General features: G+C 37.8%; 1 protein-coding gene across 6 annotated transcripts in view; it reads right to left on the reverse strand.

Moving 5' to 3' along the window:
• Positions 1 to 21,413, reverse strand: part of RNF180 (ring finger protein 180) — a 450,665-nt gene that overhangs the window by 50,567 nt on the left and 378,685 nt on the right. For all 6 annotated transcript variants that reach the window (XM_043887817.1, XM_043887816.1, XM_043887818.1 and 3 more), the window contains one exon: positions 13,985 to 14,110. In XM_043887817.1, the coding sequence (XP_043743752.1) occupies positions 13,985 to 14,110 (126 nt within the window). The remainder of the gene's footprint in view (positions 1 to 13,984; positions 14,111 to 21,413) is intronic.

Consider the following 21,413-nt stretch of genomic DNA (forward strand, 5'->3'; position numbering starts at 1 on the left):
TGAAACATATAAAACTGTCTTTATTTACAGGTAAGGCAGATATGATTATCTTCATCAGAGCCCCTCAAACCCTATAAATAATGAAACTGAAGGTAATTTAGTAAGGCTGCTAAATATGGGATTAAAATCCCACAAGGACATTTCTATACAACTGCAGTTAAGGAATAATTTTAAAAACCCAGAATCATTATTTAGTATTCAGAAAAGTGGGCTATTTTATCTGAAGGGAGACATGAATCCTCTGTAACACATGATAAGAGGCAGATTCTAGATAAAGACCTAAGTGAGAAATATTTTTTAATATTAACTTTATAGTTTTACCTAAGCAAAAACCTTTGTAACCTGGGAATGGGGAAGAACTTCTTAAATAAAACTTTAAAATACAATGACAACACAAAATTAAGGTGGATTTAATTATGCCAAAGTTGAATTTCTTTCAGTGAAGGTCATCATGGATAAACTTAATATACAGATTATAAAATGGGATAAAACATTTATAATGTCTAAAGCAGACAGAGGATTAGTATCCTGAATACACAAGAAATTCTGTAAAACTGATAAAAGGCAGAAACCTCCTTAGGAAAATGAGGAGAGAGGTTACAGAAAAGGAATCTGAAAGACTGATGAGTATTTGAAGGATCTGAAACTACTAGAGATCAAATTAAAAGCAAATTAAATTAATAACGAGAGTTCCTAACTTCCATTCTTGGCCATTTTCCATAGTTCCAATTTCCCCCAAACCTCATGCACTGTTATAGGTATCTACACTGGCATATGGGGGAGCTGTTGGCATTATTTCGTCAAATATATGACCGAGACATTCTGCTCCTGAGTCTGTATGCCAAATAAACCTTCCCAAGGCCCACGTTAGGATAGTCATTAGTGTTACAGTAGTGGCAGGGGCTGTGGTATTCTGTGCTCCAGTCAGTGAACAGCCAGATAAAGTGTGGTAAATGCAGACCTTCAGAGAACAGGATTTGGAAATATACATAGGCACCAAGATTCATCTAAAAGTCTAGTGCTAGATGAAAAAGATAAGAAGAAACAGTGCAATAATGTAACGACAGCATTCCCATAACTTAAAATATATGCATAGAAAACAATAAACATGATTTAAAAATACAATGAAAAGATACAGATTAAATAAATTCAACATAATAGAAAGTAGGACATGAGGATAAAAGGAAACAAATGAGTCTGTGGACTGGTGATGACAGTAGCAGTTAATTAAGAAGTAGAACTGGAGTAACTAGCCTCACTCAAGGTTCAGAGGAGGAGAAAAGGGGATAACAACATATATGTGAATCAGTCTAACTAAAATGTGTATAAAACATCAGTGAAGAAAATTATCAAATTTTATTATAAGACATGAGAGATTTAGAAGATCTAAATAAAAGAAAAACCATTTAGTGGATAGGGAAAGTTATTAAGGTGTCAATTCTCCCCACATAGACTCATGCATTGAATAGGAACTTCTTCCCTTAATTCAACATGGTTTTCTTTTTTTTTAATTGGAAAATAATTGCTTTACAATGTTGTGTTGGTTTCTGCCATATATCAGCATGAATCAACCATATACATACACACGTCCCCTCCCTCTAAAAGCTCCCTCCCACCTCCCACTCCATCCCACCCCTCTAGGTTGTCACAGCACCAGGCTGAGCTCCCTGTGCTATACAGTAACTTCCCATTAGCTATCTCTTTTACATAAGATAATGTATATATTTAAATGCACTCTCTAAATTCATCCCATCCTTGTAAAGTTTTCATGGAACTTTACAAGATGATTCTACGATTCAAAGAGTCAACAACAACAACAAAAGATCAAGACACTCATGCAGCAAAACAAGTCTGAAGGAAAATATCAAGACTTCTTATAAGGCTTCAGTAACTGAGATACTATAGTACTGGAGTAGAACTTGACATAAAGACAAAGGAACCAAATAAAGACTTCAGAAAAAGACTCATGGAAATTTAAACAATGACAGATTAGCACTGTGGATCAGTGGGGAAATAATTAATTATTAAATTGTGGTTGGAAAAAATTAAATAGGAAAAAAATCCCAAAGTAATTGGATCCCTACCCTATAACACAACACCCATTCCCCTCACCACCACAAAATCCAGAAAGTATCAACAACATAAATTACTTCCAAAGACCTTTAAAATATTTGAAAAAATATACAGGAAAATATTTTTATGACACTGAGGATACAGAATTTCTCAAATCAGATGATACATACCAGAAAGATGCTAAAAAATGAAAAACTATATAATTCACTTAAAGACATCATAAAGTGAAAAGACAAGTGAGAGAAGACAGCTGCCATTCACATAATTAGCAAGAAAAGGAGACAGCAGAAATTTTTTAAAACTCTCAAAAATCAACAAGAAAAATGCAACTGATAGGAAAATGGACAAAATCTGAAAAGGAATTTCACAAATGAAGAAATTCAATAACTAATACATATACAAAGCTATTTTCAATCCCTGTTAATAATGAGAAATTGAAATTAAATCCCCAATGAGATATCATTTTATACCCACTGAAAACATTGAATGTGGTAAACAAAGTTGGTGATAGATCAGTAGTCATTTAGGAAAATGGTTTGGTTTAGGCAATCAAATTAAAAATATGTTTTTCTTAGACCCAGCTGTTTTTTACTGGCACTTGTTCTAGAGGCACTCTTATGCTCCAAGAGACATGAAAATATTTATAACAATGTTGTTGTAATAACAGAAACTGTATAATTCATTTGCTCATCAACAAGAGAATAAATGGTACCATATTCACATAGTCCAAGTCTATGCCTCAACCACTGATGCCAAAGAAGCCAAAATTGACTGGTTCTATGAAGATTACATCTTCTAGAAATAACACACGCTACACACAAAGATGTCCTTTTCTTCACAGGGGATTGGAATGCAAAAGTAGGAAGTCAAGAAACATGCTGAATAACAGGTAAGTTTGGCCTTGGAGCACGAAATGAAGCAGGGGAAAGGCTAACAGAGTTTTGTTTTGTTTTTTTATTTTTATTTATTTATTTATTTTTATTATTATTATTTTTTTTCCAGTGGGTTTTGTCATACATTGATATGAATCAGCCATGGATTTACATGTATTCCCAATCCCGATCCCCCCTCCCACCTCCCTCTCCACCCGATTCCTCTGGGTCTTCCCAGTGCACCAGGCCGGAGCACTTGTCTCATGCATCCCACCTGGGCTGGTGATCTGTTTCACCATAGATAGTATACATGCTGTTCTTTTGAAATATCCCACCCTCATATTCTCCCACAGAGTTCAAAAGTCTGTTCTGTATTTCTGTGTCTCTTTTTCTGTTTTGCATATAGGGTTATCGTTATCACCTTTCTAAATTCCATATATATGTGTTAGTATGCTGTAATGTTCTTTATCTTTCTGGCTTACTTCACTCTGTATAATGGGCTCCAGCTTCATCCATCTCATTAGAACTGGTTCAAATGAATTCTTTTTAACGGCTGAGTAATATTCCATGGTGTATATGTACCAGAGCTTCCTTATCCATTCATCTGCTGATGGGCATCTAGGTTGCTTCCATGTCCTGGCTATTATAAACAGTGCTGCGATGAACATTGGGGTGCATGTGTCTCTTTCAGATCTGGTTTCCTCAGTGTGTATGCCCAGAAGTGGGATTGCTGGGTCATATGGCAGTTCTATTTCCAGTTTTTTAAGAAATCTCCACACTGTTTTCCATAGCGGCTGTACTAGTTTGCATTCCCACCAACAGTGTAAGAGGGTTCCCTTTTCTCCACACCCTCTCCAGCATTTATTGCTTGTAGACTTTTGGATAGCAGCCATCCTGACTGGCGTGTAATGGTACCTCACTGTGGTTTTGATTTGCATTTCTCTAATAATGAGTGATGTTGAGCATCTTTTCATGTGTTTGTTAGCCATCTGTATGTCTTCTTTGGAGAAATGTCTGTTTAGTTCTTTGGCCCATTTTTTGATTGGGTCATTGATTTTTCTGGAATTGAGCTGCAGGAGTTGCTTGTATATTTTTGAGATTAATCCTTTGTCTGTTTCTTCATTTGCTATTATTTTCTCCCAATCTGACGGCTGTCTTTTCACCTTACTTATAGTTTCCTTTGTAGTGCAAAAGCTTTTAAGTTTCATTAGGTCCCATTTGTTTAGTTTTGCTTTTATTTCCACCTCCCAGAATATTGGAAATAAAAGCTAACAGAGTTTTATCAAGAGAATATACTAGTCATAGCAAATACCCTTTTTCAACAACACAAGAAATGACTCTACACATGGCCATCACCAGATGGTCAACACCGAAATTAGACTGATTATGTTCTTTGTAGCCAAAGATGGAGAAACTCAAAAGTCAGCAAAAACAAGACCTGGCACTGACTGTGGCTCAGATCATGAGCATCTTTATTGCCAAATTCAGACTTAAATTCAAGAAAGTAGGGAAAACCGCTAGGCCAATCAGGTAGGACCTAAATCAAGTCCCTGATTATACACTGGAAATGATGAATAATTCAGTGGATTAAATCTGGTAGACAGAGTGCCTGAAGAACCATGAATGGAGGTTCGTAATACTGTACATCAGACAGTGACTGCAACCACCCCAAAGAAAAAGACATGCAAGAAGACAAAGTGGTAGCCTGAGGAGGCTTTACAAAGACCTAAGGAAAGAAAGTGAGGCAAAAGGCAAGTGAAAAAGGGAAAGATATACCCAACTGAATGCAGAGTTCCGGAAAATAGTAAGGATAGAAAAGAAGGCCTTTTTAAATGAACAATGCAAAGAAATAGAGGAAGAGCACAGAATGGGAAAGGCCAGAGATCTCTTCAAGAAAATTAGAGATATCAAGGGAACATTTCATGCAAGAATGGGTGTGATAAAGGACAGAAACGATAAGGACCAAAAGTAGAAGAGATTAAGAAGAGGTGGCAAGAATACACAGAAGAACGATACAAGAAAGGTCTTAATGACCTGGGTAACTATGATAGTGTGGCCACTCACCTAAGCCAGACATCAAGTGGGCCTCAGGAAGCATTACTATGCACAAAGCTAGTGGAGGTGATAGAATTTCAGCTGAACTATTTAAAATCCTAAAAGATGATGCTGTTAAAGTGCTGCACTTGATATGCCACAGCCAATTGAAAAACAGCAATGGCCACAGGACTGGAAAAGATAAGTTTTCATTTCAATCCTAAAGAAGGACGATGCCAAAGAATGTTTAAACTACCATACAATTGTGCTCATTTCACATACTTCAAGGTTATGTTCAAAATTCTTCAAGCTAGGCTTCGGCAGTACATGAACTGAAAACATTCAGATGTACAAGCTGGGCTTCAAAGAGGTAGAGGAAACAGAGATCAAACTGCTGTCATTCACTGGATCATGGAGAAAGCAAGGAAGTTCCAGAAAAAAAACCTACTTCTGCTTCACTGCCTGTACTAAAGCCTTTGTGTGGATCAGAACTGGAAAATTCTTAAAGAAATGGGAGTACGAGAACACCTGGTCAGTCTCCTGAGAAACCTATATGCGGGTCAAGAAGCAATAGTTAGAACCAGATATGGAACAGACTGGTTCAAAATTAGGAAAGGAATATGACAAGACTGCATATTGTCAGCCTTATTTAACTTATATACAGAGTACATCGTGAAATACCAGGCTGGATGAATCACAAGGTAGAATCAAGACTGCTTGAGAAATATCAATAACCTCAGATATGCAGATGACATGATCCTAAAGGCAGAAAGCAAAGAGGAACTAAAGAGCCCTTGATGAAGGTGAAAGAGGACAGTGAAAAAGATGGCTTGAAGTGCGACATTAAAAAGCTAACACCATGGCATCCAGTACCATCACTTTATGGTAAATAGATGGGGGAAAAGTGGAAGCAGTGATAGATTTTATTTTGGGGGGCTCCAAAATCACTGTGGATGGTGACTGCAGCCATGAAATTAAAAGATGCTTGTTCCTTGGAAGGGAAGCTATGTATGACCAACCTAGAGAGCATATTAAAAAGTAGAGACACCACGTTGCTGACAAAGATCTGTGTGGTCAAAGTTAATGGTTTTTGCAGTAGTCAGGTAGGGATGTGAGAGTTGGGCCACAAAGAAGGCTGAGCAGTAAAGAATTGATGCTTTTGAACTTTGGTATTGGAGAAGGTTCATGAGAGTCCGTTGGACTGCAAGGAGATCAAACCAGTCAATTCTAAAGGAAATCAACTGTGAAGCTCCAATACTTTGGCCACCTGATGCAAAGAGCTGACTAACTGGAAAAGACCTGATGCTGGGGAAGACTGAAGGCAAACGAGAAGGAGGTAGCAGGGCTTGAGATGGTTAGATCGCACAACTGACTCAATGGACATGAATTTGAGCATATTCTGGGAGATAATGTAGGACAGAGGAGCTTCATGTGCTGTAGTCCATGGGCTTCAAAGAGCTGGACACGACTTTAGTGACTGAACAACCAAACATATTCACATAACAGGCTACAGTATAGGAGTAAGAATAAATGAATGTGGCTACACTCAGTGAAACATAATGCTGAGTGACAAAGCAAATACAGAATACATACATTGTTATCCCTGCAAAAGTTCAAAGACAAGCAAAATTAAATAACATTCATTATATGTATGTATACTTACATGTATAAAGAAATGATTAATAGAAAACTCAGAGCAAGAAGGAAGCAAACAAAAAGTACAGAAGGAGAGAAGGTGCTTCAGTAATACTGGTAATTGAGTCTGGTTTGTATTTAAAACCCTATGGTTTTTCAGGCTTGACTGTAGGCAATTATAGAGGCCTCAGTCAGTCAGTAAAGAATCTGCCTGCAATGCGGGAGACCTGAGTTTGATCCCTGGGTCAGGAAGATCCCCTGGAGGAGGACATGGCAACACACTCCAGTATTCTTGCCTGGAGAATCCCCACGGACAGAAGAGCCTGGCGGGCTGCAGTCCCCGGGGCAGCAAGAACACTAAATGACTCATCACACTAGGCACATGGTGGGTGCCTTTGCCCCACCAGACGTGGTGTACAGCCAGTGCTCTACAATCTCTCTTGAAGGAGCTGCAATCAGGGTCTCAGGACTCCTGCCTGTGATGCTCTTTCACATATTTACATTCCTAGTGTCAGCACCTGCATTTCTCTGTCCTTTACCTGAGGTCTTGTGCAGAGGGCTTCTTCTGAACCACTGCTGAGACCTCTTAAAGGGGTATCAGGGGAAAATCTTAAAAATACTTTTCACTACAGTACTTTTTCACTTCTAGCCTTCCCCTTTGTCTTCCCTTCCTTCCCAAACCACACCCCTCCCCCCGACACCACCAAAAAAAGCCCAACACATACATATACATTCCTTGGGGTCCATAAAAGTGCCAAGGTCTTTTGGTCCTCTTTTGGAGGCCAAGGGCCTCCTCAACAATAAAATCACCCCACATTTGTCCTGGTCTACCTGAACTGAACCTGGAACAGTGCACTGTTCCATGGGGGAAGATAGAATAGTAGGTGGGAGCATTGGCAGTTCCTCTGATTACAGACTCTTATTTACACCACTGCACTGATTACAGGCTTAACTCTTTCAGTTTTGGCTGAGCCTAACAGCTCAGCTTTTGCTTAGCATAGCTGAGCTTTCAATAGTAATATATTTCTTAAGTTAGTTCAGTTCAGTTCAGTTCAGTTGCTCTGTCGTGTCTGACTCTTTGTGACCCCATGAACCGCAGCACGCCAGGCCTCTGTCCATCACCAACTCCCAGAGTCCACCCAAACCCATGTCCATTGAGTTGGTGATGCCATCCAACCATCTCATACTCCATCATCCTCTTCTCCTCCTGCCCTCAATCTTTCCCAGCATCAGGGTCTTTTCAAATGAGTCAGTTAGTTCTTCGCATCAGACGGCCAAAGTATTAAGAGTTTCAGCTTCAACACCAGTCCTTCCAATGAACACCTAGGACTGATCTCCTTTAGGATGGACTGGTTGGATCTCCTTGCAGTCCAAGGGACTCTCAAGAGTCTTCTCCAACACCACAGTTCAAAAGCATCAATTCTTCTGCACTTAGCTTTCTTTACAGTCCAACTCTCACATCCATACATGGCCACTGGAAAAACCATAGCCTTGACTAGATAGACTCTTTGTTGGCAAAGTAATGTCTCTGCTTTTTAATATGCTGTCTAGGTTGGTCATAACTTTCCTTCCAAGGAGTAAGCATCTTTTAATTTCATGGCTGCAGTCACCATCTGCAGTGATTTGGGAGCCCAGAAAAATAAAGTCAGTCACTGTTTCTACGGTTTCCCATCTATTTCCCATGAAGTGATGGGACCAGATGCCATGATCTTAGTTTTCTGAATGTTGAGCTTTAAGCCAACTTTTTCACTCTCCTCTTTCACTTTCATCAAGAGGCCCTTTAGTTCTTCTTCAATTTCTGCCATAAGGGTGGTGTTATCTGCATATCTGAAGTTATTGATATCTCTCCCGGCAATCTTGATTCCAGCTTGTGCTTCCTCCAGCCCAGCGTTTCTCATGATGTACTCTGCATATAAGTTAAATAAGCAGGGTGACAATACACTGCCTTGACATACTCCTTTTCCTATCTGGAACCAGTCTGTTGTTTCATGTCCAGTTCTAACTGCTGCTTCCTAACCTGCATATAGGTTTCTCAAGAGGCAGGTCAGGTGGTCTGGTATTCCCATCTCTTTCAGAATTTTCCACAGTTTATTGTGATCCACACTGTCAAAGGCTTTGGCATAGTCAATAAAGCAGAAATAGAATGGGAAAGATTAGAGATCTCGTCAAGAAAATTAGAGATACCAAGGGAACATTTTATGCAAAGATGGGCTCAATAAAGGACAGAAATGGTACAGACTTAACAGAAGCAGAAGATATTAAGAAGAGATGGCAAGAATACACAGAAGAACTGTACAAAAAAGATCTTCATGACCCAGATAATCACAATGGTGTGATTACTCACCTAGAGCCAGACATCCTGGAATGTGAAGTCATGTGGGTCTTAGGAAACATCACTATGAACAAAGTTAGTGGAGGGGATGGAATTCCAGGTGAGCTATTTCAAATCCTGAAAGATGATGCTATGAAAGTGCTGCAATCAATATGCCAGAAAAGTTGGAAAACTCAGCAGTGCCCACAGGACTGGAAAAGATCAGTTTTCATTCCAATCCCAAAGAAAGGCAATGCCAAAGTATGCTCAAACTACCGCACAATTGCACACATCTCACACGCTAGTAAAATTATGCTTAAAATTCTCCAAGTTAGGTTGAGTAATAAAGTTACTTTGAACCTCCTCCATAAAAAGTTCTAAAAACTTGAGTTCTGTGGCACTTCTATGAGGAGAAATAACATGAAATCACAAAGAACCAAATATTTAATTTATAGCTGTAGCACCCCAGAATATAAAAAGACAAAGGAAATTAAGGGGTTATGTTATCAGAATGATGATTCATTTTTTAAAAAATTCTGCATATAGGGTAGAAGGTAGGATTCAAAGGAATCTTTTAAAGCACATAATCTGTACATTAAATTTTCTCTTCTTTCACATGAAATCCTGTGAATAACACTGATTTTCTTATATTTAATTTCATATCATATTTTGGGCTAAATGTAATATAATTTAGGGAATGAAAGCCGCTCAGTAATGTCTGTCTTTTTGTGACCTTATGGACTATACAGTCCATGGAATTCTCCAGGCCAGAATACTGGAGTGGGTAGGCTTTCCCTTCTCCAGGGGATCTTCCCAACCTAGGGATCGAACCCAGGTCTAGTGTATTGCAGGTGGATTCTTTACCAGCTGAGCCACAAGGGAAGCCCAAGAATACTGGAGTGGGTAGCCTATCCCTTCTCCAGGGCATCTTCCTGACCCAGGAATCAAACTGGGGTCTCCTGCATTGCAGGCGGATTCTTTACCAACTGAGCTATATATTAAAAATTCTTCAAGAGATGGATATACCAGACCACCTCATCTGTCTCCTGAGAAACCTGCATGCAGGTCAAGAAGCAACATTTAGAATCAGACATGGAAAATTAGGAAAGGAGTATGTCAAGGCTGTATATTGTCACCCTGCTTATTTAACTTAATGAAGACTACATCATGTGGAATACCAGGCTGGATGAATCACAAGCTGGAATCTAGACTGCCAGGAGAAGTATCAATAGCCTCACATATGCATATGATACCACTTTAATGGCAGAAAGTGAAGAGTAACTAAAGAGTCTCTTGATGAGGTTGAAAGAAGAGAGTGAAAAAGCTGGCTTAAAACTCATTATTCAAAAAAAAGAAGATCACAGCATCTGGTCCCATCACTTCATGGCAAACAGATGGGGAAAACAATGGAAATAGTGACAGACTTTATTTTCCTGGGCTCCAAAATTACCGTAGCCAGTGACTGCAGCCATGAAATGAAAAGCTGCTTGCTCCTTGGAAGAAAAGCTCTGACAAACCTAGAGCTAGTGTATTAAATAGGCAGAGACATCACTTTGCCAACAAGGGTCCATACAGTCAAAGCTATGTTTTTTCCAGTAGTCTTGTCTGGATGTGAGAGTTGGACCATAAAGAAGGCTGAGCACTGAAGAATTGATGCTTTCAAACTATGGTGCTAGGGAAGACTCTTGAGAGTCCCTTGGAAAACCAGGAGATCAAACCCATCAATCCTAAAGGAAATCAACCCTGAATATTCATTGGAAGGATTGATGCTGAAGCTCCAATACTTCAGCGACCTGATACAAAGAGCCAACTCAATGGAAAAGACTCTGATGTTGAGAAAGATTGAGGAGAAAGGAGAAACAGAGGATGAGATGGTTGGACGGCATCACTGACTCAATGGACATGAGACTGAGCAAATGCCGGGGGACAGTGAAGAACAGGGAAGCCTGCCGTGTTGCAGTCTATGTAGTCGCAAAAAGTTGGACACAACCTAGTGACTGAACAACAACAGATGGTGGGTTTCTTCAATTATTTATGACTTTACAAAATAGTGTTATAATGAGAAGACTATTTTATAGTTCTTATAAATAGGAGTACTATTTATTAATAATATTCTATAGTAAATAGTTTTATAGTGCTGATAAAATGTCTTTAAACTAAGTTTCTTCATTAAAACTACTATATACAGTTATATTTGTCCATAAACTACTTTCTTCAAACCTTGATGATTTTGTAATTCAATTTATCTTCTGCCTCAATCATATAGGCTCTGTTTTTACCTCCTTTTGTTTGATATCATTGCTGTATTGATATTATCAGTCTTCTTATATGGAAGGCCCTCTTATTCCCTGAAGATCAGAGCTCCCCACATCTGAGCTTCTCCAACCAGACCCCTCATCTGTACTAAAACTGTACAGTTATCCATGCTCTGATAGACCATGGTTTTATAAAAGACAAAAACATTGTATGATCATTACATATAACAAATTCTCAAAGGTGAAAAAGGTATGAGAGATTGCCTTGCCCTAATTTGATATTTCCTTTTATCTATATAGTACAGTTATAGAATGTACTTTCACATCAGCTCATTTGATCCTTACAACTACATTAATTAGGTTATATAATTATTACCATCTTACAGGTCAGAAACAGAAACAAAAGTAGGTGTTTCTATGACATCCCTGAGGTCATGTATTTAGTTAGATGTGAACCCAGAAACTGATATTCCTTGTCTGTTATACATGGATGAGACACTCTACATTAAAGTACTGACACTTTCTACTTGTCCTAAACTTGGGGGAAAACTGTAAAATATTAAAATAGAATAGTATGAAAGTGAAACACTTTCAAACTCATTCTATGAGGCTACCATCCCCCTGATACCAAAACCAAAGATACCACAAAAAAAGAAAATTACAGGCCAATATCACTGAAGAACATAGATGCAAAAATCCTTAGCAAAATGTCAGCAAACTGACTCCAATAATACATTAAGATCCAAAGCAATCTGAGAAAGAAAAATGGAACTAGAGAATCAGACTTCCTGAATTTAGCATATACTATAAAGCTACAGTAGTCAAAACAGTAAGGTACTTGCACAAAAATAGAAATATAGATCAATAAAAGGGGATAGAAAGTCCAGAAATAAACCCATCCACCTGTGGCCTGTTAGTCTATAACAAAGGGGGCAAGAATATACAATGGAGAAAAGACAGTCTCTTGATTAAGTGGTGCTGGGAAAATTGGATAGCTACATGTAAAAGAATGAAATTAGAACATCCTCTAGCATCATATACAAAAATAAACTCAACATGCATTAAAGACCTAAGCATAAGACCAAATGCTATAAAAGTCCTAGAGGAAAACATAGGCAGAATACTCGTTGACATAAATCACAGCAGTGGTTTTTTTTTTTTTTTGGGACCTGTTACCTAGAGCAATGGAAATAAAAGCAAAAATTTAAAAATGGGTCTAAATTAAGCACAAAAGTTTTGCACAGCAAAAAGACCATAAACAAAACAAAAAGGCAACCTATAGAATGGGAGAAAATATTTAAAATATAAAAATGACAAATCTGACAAGGGATTAACTTCCAAAATATACAAACAGCTCAGTATTAGAAAAAAAATCACAAAATATGCAGAAAAGATCTAAATAGGTATTTCTACAAAAAACATAAAGATGGCCAATAGGCACATAAAAAAATGTTCAACATGGCTAATTGCTAGAGAAATGCCAATCAAAACTATAGTGAAGCATCATCTCACATCAAAAAGTCTACAAATAATAAATGCTGGAGAGGGTGCAGAAAAAAAAGGAACCCTCCTACAATGTTGTTGGGAATGTAAATTGGTATAGCCACTATACAGAACAATATGGAGGTTCCTTAAAAAAGTAAACATAGAGTTACCATATGATCCTGTAATCCCATTCTTGGGCATATATCCAGAGCAAATTCTAATTAAAAAGATACACACACACACCGATATGTTCATAGCAGAACTATTTACAATAGCCAAGACATGGAAACAACCTAAATGTTCATTGACAGATTAATGAATAAAGATGTGATGTGTGTAGGCATGTATGTATATTATATGTGCATGCATGTATGTGTATTATATGTGCTGTGTGTGTGTGTGTGTGTGTGTGTGTGTGTAATATTACTCAACCATAAAAAAGAATGACATAATGCCATCTGTGGCAACATGGATGGACCTAGATATTATCATAATAAGTGAAGTAAGCCAAAGACAAATATCATATGTCAAATGTATCATATTCCACTTATTTGTGGAATCTCAAAAAAGTAACAAATGAACTTATTTATAAAACAGAAATAGACCCACAATATAGAAACCAAGCTTATGGTTCCCCAAAGGGGAAAGGTGGGGGAAGGGATAAATGAAGAGTTTGGGATTAACATATACACACTACTACATATAAAATAGATAACTAACAAGGACCTACTGTATAGTACAGGGAACTAGATTCAATATCTTATAATAAGCTATAAGGGAAAAGAATCTGAGAAATAACATATACATACATATATATGTGTGTGTGTGTGTGTGTGTGTATTGAATTGCTGTTGCTGTGCATCTGAAACTAACATGACATTGTAGATCAGCTATACTTCAAGTAAAAAATAATAAAAATAAAAATGAGATTATAACCTATAAAACAAACTTAGATTTTGATGAGTTATTAAAAATGCTTATAAAGAATACTAGTGCTTCTGTTAAATCTGTTATTTTTGAAATGAAGTTCATTATCTACATATTAAACATTATTGATGGCAAGGCAAGGTAAATTTGATCATGAGTTTCTGTCAGATTTTGCTCTTAAGGTATAGTCTCCAAGTTTTTCATACATACACCTGTAGCTTTCAGTAAGAAGACACTAGCAAATCCTTGCTGAAAATTGACCAGTGCAGAAATATTTTTCTACTAACATATCTAAGGCAGAAAGAAAATGGCTTTAAAAAACAATGCTAGACTATGTTACCAGACTTTTTCTCTTTCCTTCTCTCTCTCATTTTTTACATTAGTTTCCTTACCTCCAAAAAGGTGGAATGCTTTTCTGCAGTTTGGTAGGGGCCACTTTGCAGAGCTGGATTTCTGAAAGCTTTGTTTTCTTTTCAAATATTCTTTAGTAAAGAATGTTTTTGTGGCATTGTTCAGTTCTAGAGCAAAGCAAACGAAAATAGTATTTTTAAACATTAATTTGAGTAAAATGGCAAGAACCCCAAAAATTGTTGTTGCAGTAGTCTGATAATAAATTCAGATCTCTTTGAAGACAGTGAAGATAAAAGTGGAGTCAACTTTGTTTTTAACCCAAGCAGACAAAATTTCTCTGAATTTGATGCAACTTTGATATGCCTAAACATAGAACATACACCTACTGAGCAGCTCCTACATCAGCCAGAAATGAAAGAAACAGTGATGACTGAGATATAGTCCTTGCCCTAAAGAAGACTGTAGTCTAAAAGATGGTAATAAACAGATACACCATAAAGGGGGGAAATGTGTTATGGGTGTAGCAACAGAATAACTAGAGTGCAATCATGGCTCAGGAGTGATAGTGAAAAGGAAAAATCACTAGAAGCTTTTACTTTATAGTTTTATTTCATTCCATATGTGATAGACTGACTGTGTAGAGCCTAACGCTGCTGTTATGAAGAAGTCAAAAAAATGTAGAAATAAATTCTCAACCCTTCAGAAACTTGTTCATGAGTTAAAGAGAAAAGGAAAATATTCATTTGAAGTAACCATAAACCAATCAAGAAACAAATATGAAGATAGCTTAAAAAAAGAGTCTCTAGAACATGAGCCAAGGAAAGCAAGGCATAATCTGAATTCAACTATTTGATGGAGAAGTTCTTCCCAGGGAGGCCAGTGTAGAGCTAGTTACTAGCTGAGAAGTAAACAAGTCTTTCCATCAATGGTGCCCTCTTACTTTCATCCCACAATTATTCCTGTACTATCTTCTCAGCTTCCATCCTTTCAAAGGCTTTGAGCTTCTTCTCTAACCAGTTACATCAAATTTTCTCTGTTTTTCCTAACTACTCTCTTGGATTTATTCTTATCTAAGCAATTGACAGGGAAAACATTCTGGAAGTTTACATTTAACAACAAAAGAAACAATGTAAAAAACAGGCCAATCCAAATAAGGAAGGGTCCCTATAGTCAAGGCTACGGTTTTTCCAGTGGTCGTGTATGGATGTGAGAGTTGGACTGTGAAGAAAGCTGAGCACTGAAGAATTGATGCTTTTGAACTGTGGTGTTGGAGAAGACTCTTGAGAGTCCCTTGGACCACAAGGAGATCCAACCAGTCCATCCTAGAGGAGATCAGTCCTGGGTGTTCACTGGAAGGACTGATGCTGAAGCTGAAATTCCAATACTTTGGCCACCTCATGCGAAGGGCTGACTCAATGGAAAAGACCTGATGCTGGGAGGGATTGGGGATAGGAGGAGAAGGGGATGACAGTGGATGAAATGGCTGGATGGCATCACCGACTTGATGGAGATGAGTTTGGGTAAACCCCGGGAGTTGGTGACAGACAGGGAGGCCTTGCGTGCTGCAATTCATGGGGTCACAAAGAGTCAGACACGACTGAGCGACTAAACTGAACTGAACTGAACTGAATAAACCTGCAACTCTCCTTAACTCCCTTCCCCAGTCTACACCCAAGGGCCAGTAATTCAAGCACACAAGATAGAGAACAAGTATTTTCATAGTCTATGTACTCGTTGTGTATGTTGGAGGTTGTTATGGCCAGTGAATGTTTTAACTTTCATGCGTATAATAGTTAAGTCATTTCAGATCGGATATTCTCAGTGTTTTCTGCAGCAGTGCACGCTTGCTTTATCAAAGTCCACTTTGCCCGCTGCCTGTGAACAGCCCCTTGGTAAAAGGCGGTCATGGCATTACTACTTGGTTAAAATGACTCATCAGTGTCATTCATAGTGATGAAGAGAATGGAAGAAGTTATCCAATGACTTATAACACATTCACTTACATAACAATTGTCTTCTTGTAGGGCTTATCCTTAAGGAGTGATAACTATAAATCAAGGTATTTTCTGAGAAATTAAAAATCCTATGAAATAAGCAGGACTGTGTTAACAACTAGTTGTTGGACTCACAACTTCCTAAATGCCTTTAAAAGTAAGACCAGTGTGGTGGGTAAATTATTTCTTGTGGGATATAATATAAACCAAGGAGAAGAGTTTGAAACCCCCAAATTCTTATTCCCCTCCTTTCTTTTCTTCCTCCTTCCCCTGGAGAGTTTGTATCCTTGCTCTAAAATGCTGATGCAATAACCAGAGGATGTCACTGCACTGGCCTCTCTTAAAATGAAAACTTACTTGGAAGTGTAATTGCATTCAGTAAACCAAGTCAAAGAGACATTCTTGTAAGAGTCATCCAGAAGTGCAGTTTTGAGAGCTGGTCACAAATCAAACTTGTCTTAGAGCGTAGATGAGAGAGATAAAAGTAATAATGGTAACTGATTTTTTATTTTCTAGCTTCAAGAACTTATTACACGATACACTTCTAACCTATATAACAAACCCAAATGGAAACCAAAGAAGGAAAGGTTTCAAAAATTATCTATAATACCTAAGAAAATTATGATCAGAGGAATTACTTTATTAAATGTACAAAATGAGATGGGAGATGTACCTACAATGTTCTGTTGAACATAAATACATGTGTCCATAACATAGTCTTATGAAATGTTGGAAGATTCTATTTATTACACTTGATCTGAAAGACCCTTGGAGAAGAGTAGATCCAAAAGCCCTTGTCCCTCCATCTGCAGGGCCAAATAAGAACTGGGTTCTAATGCTTCCTAACTGTGGCACATTTCATAACCTGTTGAACTTCTCTTTGTACTGCTTTCTGCCCCATCTCTGGCAAACACTTATTCTGCAATAGCTATGTGCCTGGCACTTTGCTGGTCTAGCTAGAAATACAGAAATTAGTTAAATCTAATTCCTGTCTGCTGGGCACTGTACTAGATCAGTGATTCCAAAATACCCGTCTGGAGCCTGGCTATGTATCAGAGTTGCTGAGGGGATTTGTTAAAAAGACAATTCTAGGACCTTGCCCAGATATTACTGAAGCAGAATTGCTGTGGATGTGACCTAGCAGTCTGTACTTTTTATAGGCTCCTTGGATAATTTTAATGCACAGTCAACCATTAGATGAAATGACCTTAAATCCTTTTCTATTCTAAAAGTACCTGAATTTATTTAAATAAGGTAAACCTTATCTCTTATAGTTTATCTGCTATAAACTGTACAAACCTTTCCCAAGGATGTTGTTCTTTCTACAGAACTACATTGCTTCATTATAGTGGTATTTGAACTTGGAACTGCAGGATTTTGCAACAGATAACTATTTAATACTAACTTTCTCAGAATTATTTAGAAGAAGCACTAAGAAAAATCTGAAGGCAGACCAAGATGCAGGGCTCAGAGTAAAAGGTGGCAAAAACTACCTTTCTCTCCTCCTTTGTCAACTCTACCTATTAGGGAGTAGAGGCTTCTTACTACAATATATTATAATGCATTATATTACATTATATTACAATATATTACAATATATTATAATGAATCAATATTTCATATCATTCAATATGATGGAAAAGGGCAAAACCCTGAATATCCTAGAAAGATTCTAAAGTCTATTCAAATGGTACATTTAAATGTGGTGGCAGAACCAGTGGAAAACAGCAGCATTTTTGAGTGACACTACCACTGAAATAGTAAGTAAGTGTTAAAAGTTCTAGTCTTCTTGACTTGGCTGAGGGCAAGAGTCAATTACCAAATACATAAAAACATAATTCACTTTATTACAGGGTGTATTACCATGAGTTTCACTGTATTGTACCATAAATAATAAAATAAGAACCACCACAAACAAAGCACAATTTTGAACTACAAGCAGTACCAACAGGGTGGTATAACTTTGATGTCTGCTTTATGCTTAAATTGGAGAAGGAAATGGCAACCCACTCCAGTATTCTTGTCTGGAGAATTCTATGGACAGAGGAACCTGGTGGGCTACAGTCAGTGGGGTCACAAAAAGTTGGATACAACTGAACAACTTTCACTTCATTTATATGGGCAATTTTATATTTAAAAGCTAGTTATAATTAAGTTATATTGTAATTTATAATTATTATGGAAATATTTGTTAGTAATAGTTTTAAGCATTCTGCTAAGTTTAAGAGTCAAAACTGTGAAACATTCTTTTCTGCTCTGCAAAAGACACTGTCAAGCGAATGAATAGTTGATTCACAGGCTGGGAGAAAACATTTGCAAAAGGCATATCTGATAAAGGCCTGTTATCCAAAAATACCCAAAAAAGTCTTAAAACTAAATAGTAAGAAAACAAAAAACTCAATTTAAAAAAATGGGCCAAAGACCTTAACAGTCATCTCACCAAAGAAGATATGCAGACAGCAGATAAGCAGATGAAAAGATGCTACGCATCATATGTCATTAGGGAAATGCAAATTAAAATATTAATGAGATGCCACTACACACCTATTAGAACGGCCAAAACCCAGAGCACAGATGACGCAATTGCTGGCAAGGACGTGGGCAACAGGCGCTCTCAGTCACTGCTGGCAGGTATGCAAAACGGCACAGCCACTCTGGAAGAGGGTTTGGTGGCTTCTCAAAACCTAAAAATACTCTTATTACATAAAATTTAGCAGTCATGCTCCTTGGTATTTAGCCAAAGAAGCCGAAAACTTAGGTCCACATAAAGACCAGCAAACAGATGTTTTTAGCAGCTTTATTCATAATTTCCAAGTTGGAAGCAACAACCATGTCCTTCAGCAGGTGAGTAGATAAACTGGTACCATTAGACAATGGAGTATTATTTAGTCCTAAAGTGGTCCACGGGCTATAGCCCACCAGACTCCTCTGTCTGTGGAATTTTCTAGGTAACAATACTGGAGTTGGTAGCCGTTCCCTTCTCCAGGAGATCTTCCCAACCCAGGGAACAAACCTGGGTCTCCTGCATTGTAGGCAGGTTCTTTACCATCTGAGCCACCAGGGAAGCCCCCCAAAAGAAATAAGCTATCAAGCCACAAGAGGACATGGGAGAATATTAAATGTATATTAGTAAGTTAAAGAAGCCAATCTGAAAAGGCTACATACTGTATGATTCCAACTATATGACATTCTGGAAAAGGCAAACTATGGAGACAGTGAAAAGATCTGGGGTTGCGAGTGAAGGATGAATAGGGATGAATGAATGAGGAGCACAGGATTCTGAGGGCAGTGAAAATATTCTCTTTGATACTCTAATGATGGATATGTGTCACTATACATTTGTCCAAATTCATGGAATGTACAACATCAAGACTGAACCCTAATGTAAACTATGGACTTTAGATGATAATCATGTATCAATACAAGCTGACAGAATTTAACACATGTTTCACTGTAGTATAGAGTATGGGTAATGGGGGATGTTTGTGAGGGGGTAGGAGGTGTATAAAAAATCCCTCTATCTTCTACTTAATTTTGTTGTGAATATGAAATTGCTCTAAAAAATAAAGCCTATTAAAAAATATTTAGAAAACATTTACTTCAAACAGTGCATAAAACTAACAGTGCTGAGAACAATGCTGCATCATAATATTAGAAATTTTTAATGTGAAAATCTCATTTTTAAATACAAATTTAAAATAATTTTTCAGTAATATTTTGGACTTACAAAAGCAAATTGTGAAATAGGCATAGTACATGCATTAAATCATATCTAGTAAATAGGTAACCCTAAGTTATGAGGTAATGGCTCAGTGGTAAAGAGTCTGCCTGCCAATGCAGGAGATGTGGGTTTGATCCCTGGGTCTGGAAGATCCCCTGGAGAAGGAAATGGCAACCCACTCTAGTATTCTTGCTTGAAAAGTTCCATGGTCTGAGGGGTCTGGCAGGTTAATTTAGGCCTTTGGGTCCTGTTAAGGAGGGACTATAATAAGATTATTATTATTATATTATATTATTATTATTATTATAAATGCAAAAAAGGCTATGACAAACCTAAAGAGCATATTAAAAAGCAGAGAAATCATTTTGCTGACAAATATCCATATAGTTGAAGCTATGGTTTCCCAGTAGTCAAGTACAGATACGAGAGGTGGACCATAAAGAAGGCTGAGTGCAGAAGAACTAATGCTTTTGAACTGTGGTGTTGGAGAAAACCCTTGAGAGTCCCTTGGACTGCAAGGAGATCAAACCAGTGATCATAAAGGAAATCAATCCTGAATATTCACTGGAAAGATTGATGCTGAAGCTGAAGCTCCAATACTTTGGCCACATGATGCAAAGAGCCAGCTCACTGGAAAAGACCCTGATGCTGAGAAAGATTGGGGGCAAGAGGAGAAGGGGACGACAGAGGATGAGATGGTTGGATGGCCTCACTGACAATGGACATGAGCTTGAGCACACTCAGGGAGATAGTGAAGGACAGGGAAGCCTGGAGTGCTCATTCCATGGGGTTGCAAAGAGTCAGACATGACTTAGCGACTGGACAACAATGACAAATTACAACTACAGGGCACAGTTATTTAGAAGCACCCAGTGCTATTATGTTTTAAAAGGATAGGTGTTAAAAGGATAGGATATATGTGTCCAGCTATCTCATTTAGATTACTAAGGTCCTTGTTTCCCTACTTAAAATTACATCTCATTATTATGAAAGCTTGATATTTGACTTCACTTTACTCTGTATCAATGAAAATCTATAAACTATCTTAAAATTGTCTTCAGAGTTTCAATGGCAATGCTTGATTTACACTTCTGCAAGAGGGAAAAAAAGTCTCACTTGCAAGGGACCCTAGCTCTCCTAGTGAAAGTCATTTTGTACCCATGTGAGCACCCAGAAATGTTTGTCTATAAGGGGAACAATGCCAGTTAGAGAAAACTTGAGTTTGCTACTACAGCCTGCATTTAACAGAATCTGACTACTTAGACTCAAGAAATACCAACAACTCTCAGAATCAACTTTTCAGACCTTGCAGGTCCTCACCCTAGGGAGGTTGCACAGTCTCCTAGTAACCTAATGTCCTATGTGATTCAGGGTCAGAGGAACTGAGTGTTGGGAAAGAGAAGCCAACCAGGAATATCTCATTCAGTACTGATGAATACTTATATATGTATCCTCTGAATATAAAATTTAACCTGATTTCGTACCCTTTCGTAGTGAACTGTTCAGAGTTAAAATCTAGATTAAGAAGCCCCATTCTCCAACTAAATATGTAGCCTTTTCTAAAACGAGCTTGAATGGCTGGAAGTTCATGGTTCATGTTCTGTTGAAGCCTGGCTTGGAGAATTTTGAGCATTTCTAGCATGTGAGATGAGTGTAATTGTGCAGTAGTTTGAGCATTCTTTGGGATTGCCTTTCTTTGGGATTGGAATGAAAACTGACCTTTTCCAGGCCTGTGGCCACTGCTGAGTTTTCCAA

This window comes from Cervus elaphus, chromosome 25 (assembly GCF_910594005.1).
Source record: "Cervus elaphus chromosome 25, mCerEla1.1, whole genome shotgun sequence".
In the NCBI taxonomy this organism is placed as follows: domain Eukaryota; kingdom Metazoa; phylum Chordata; class Mammalia; order Artiodactyla; family Cervidae; genus Cervus; species Cervus elaphus.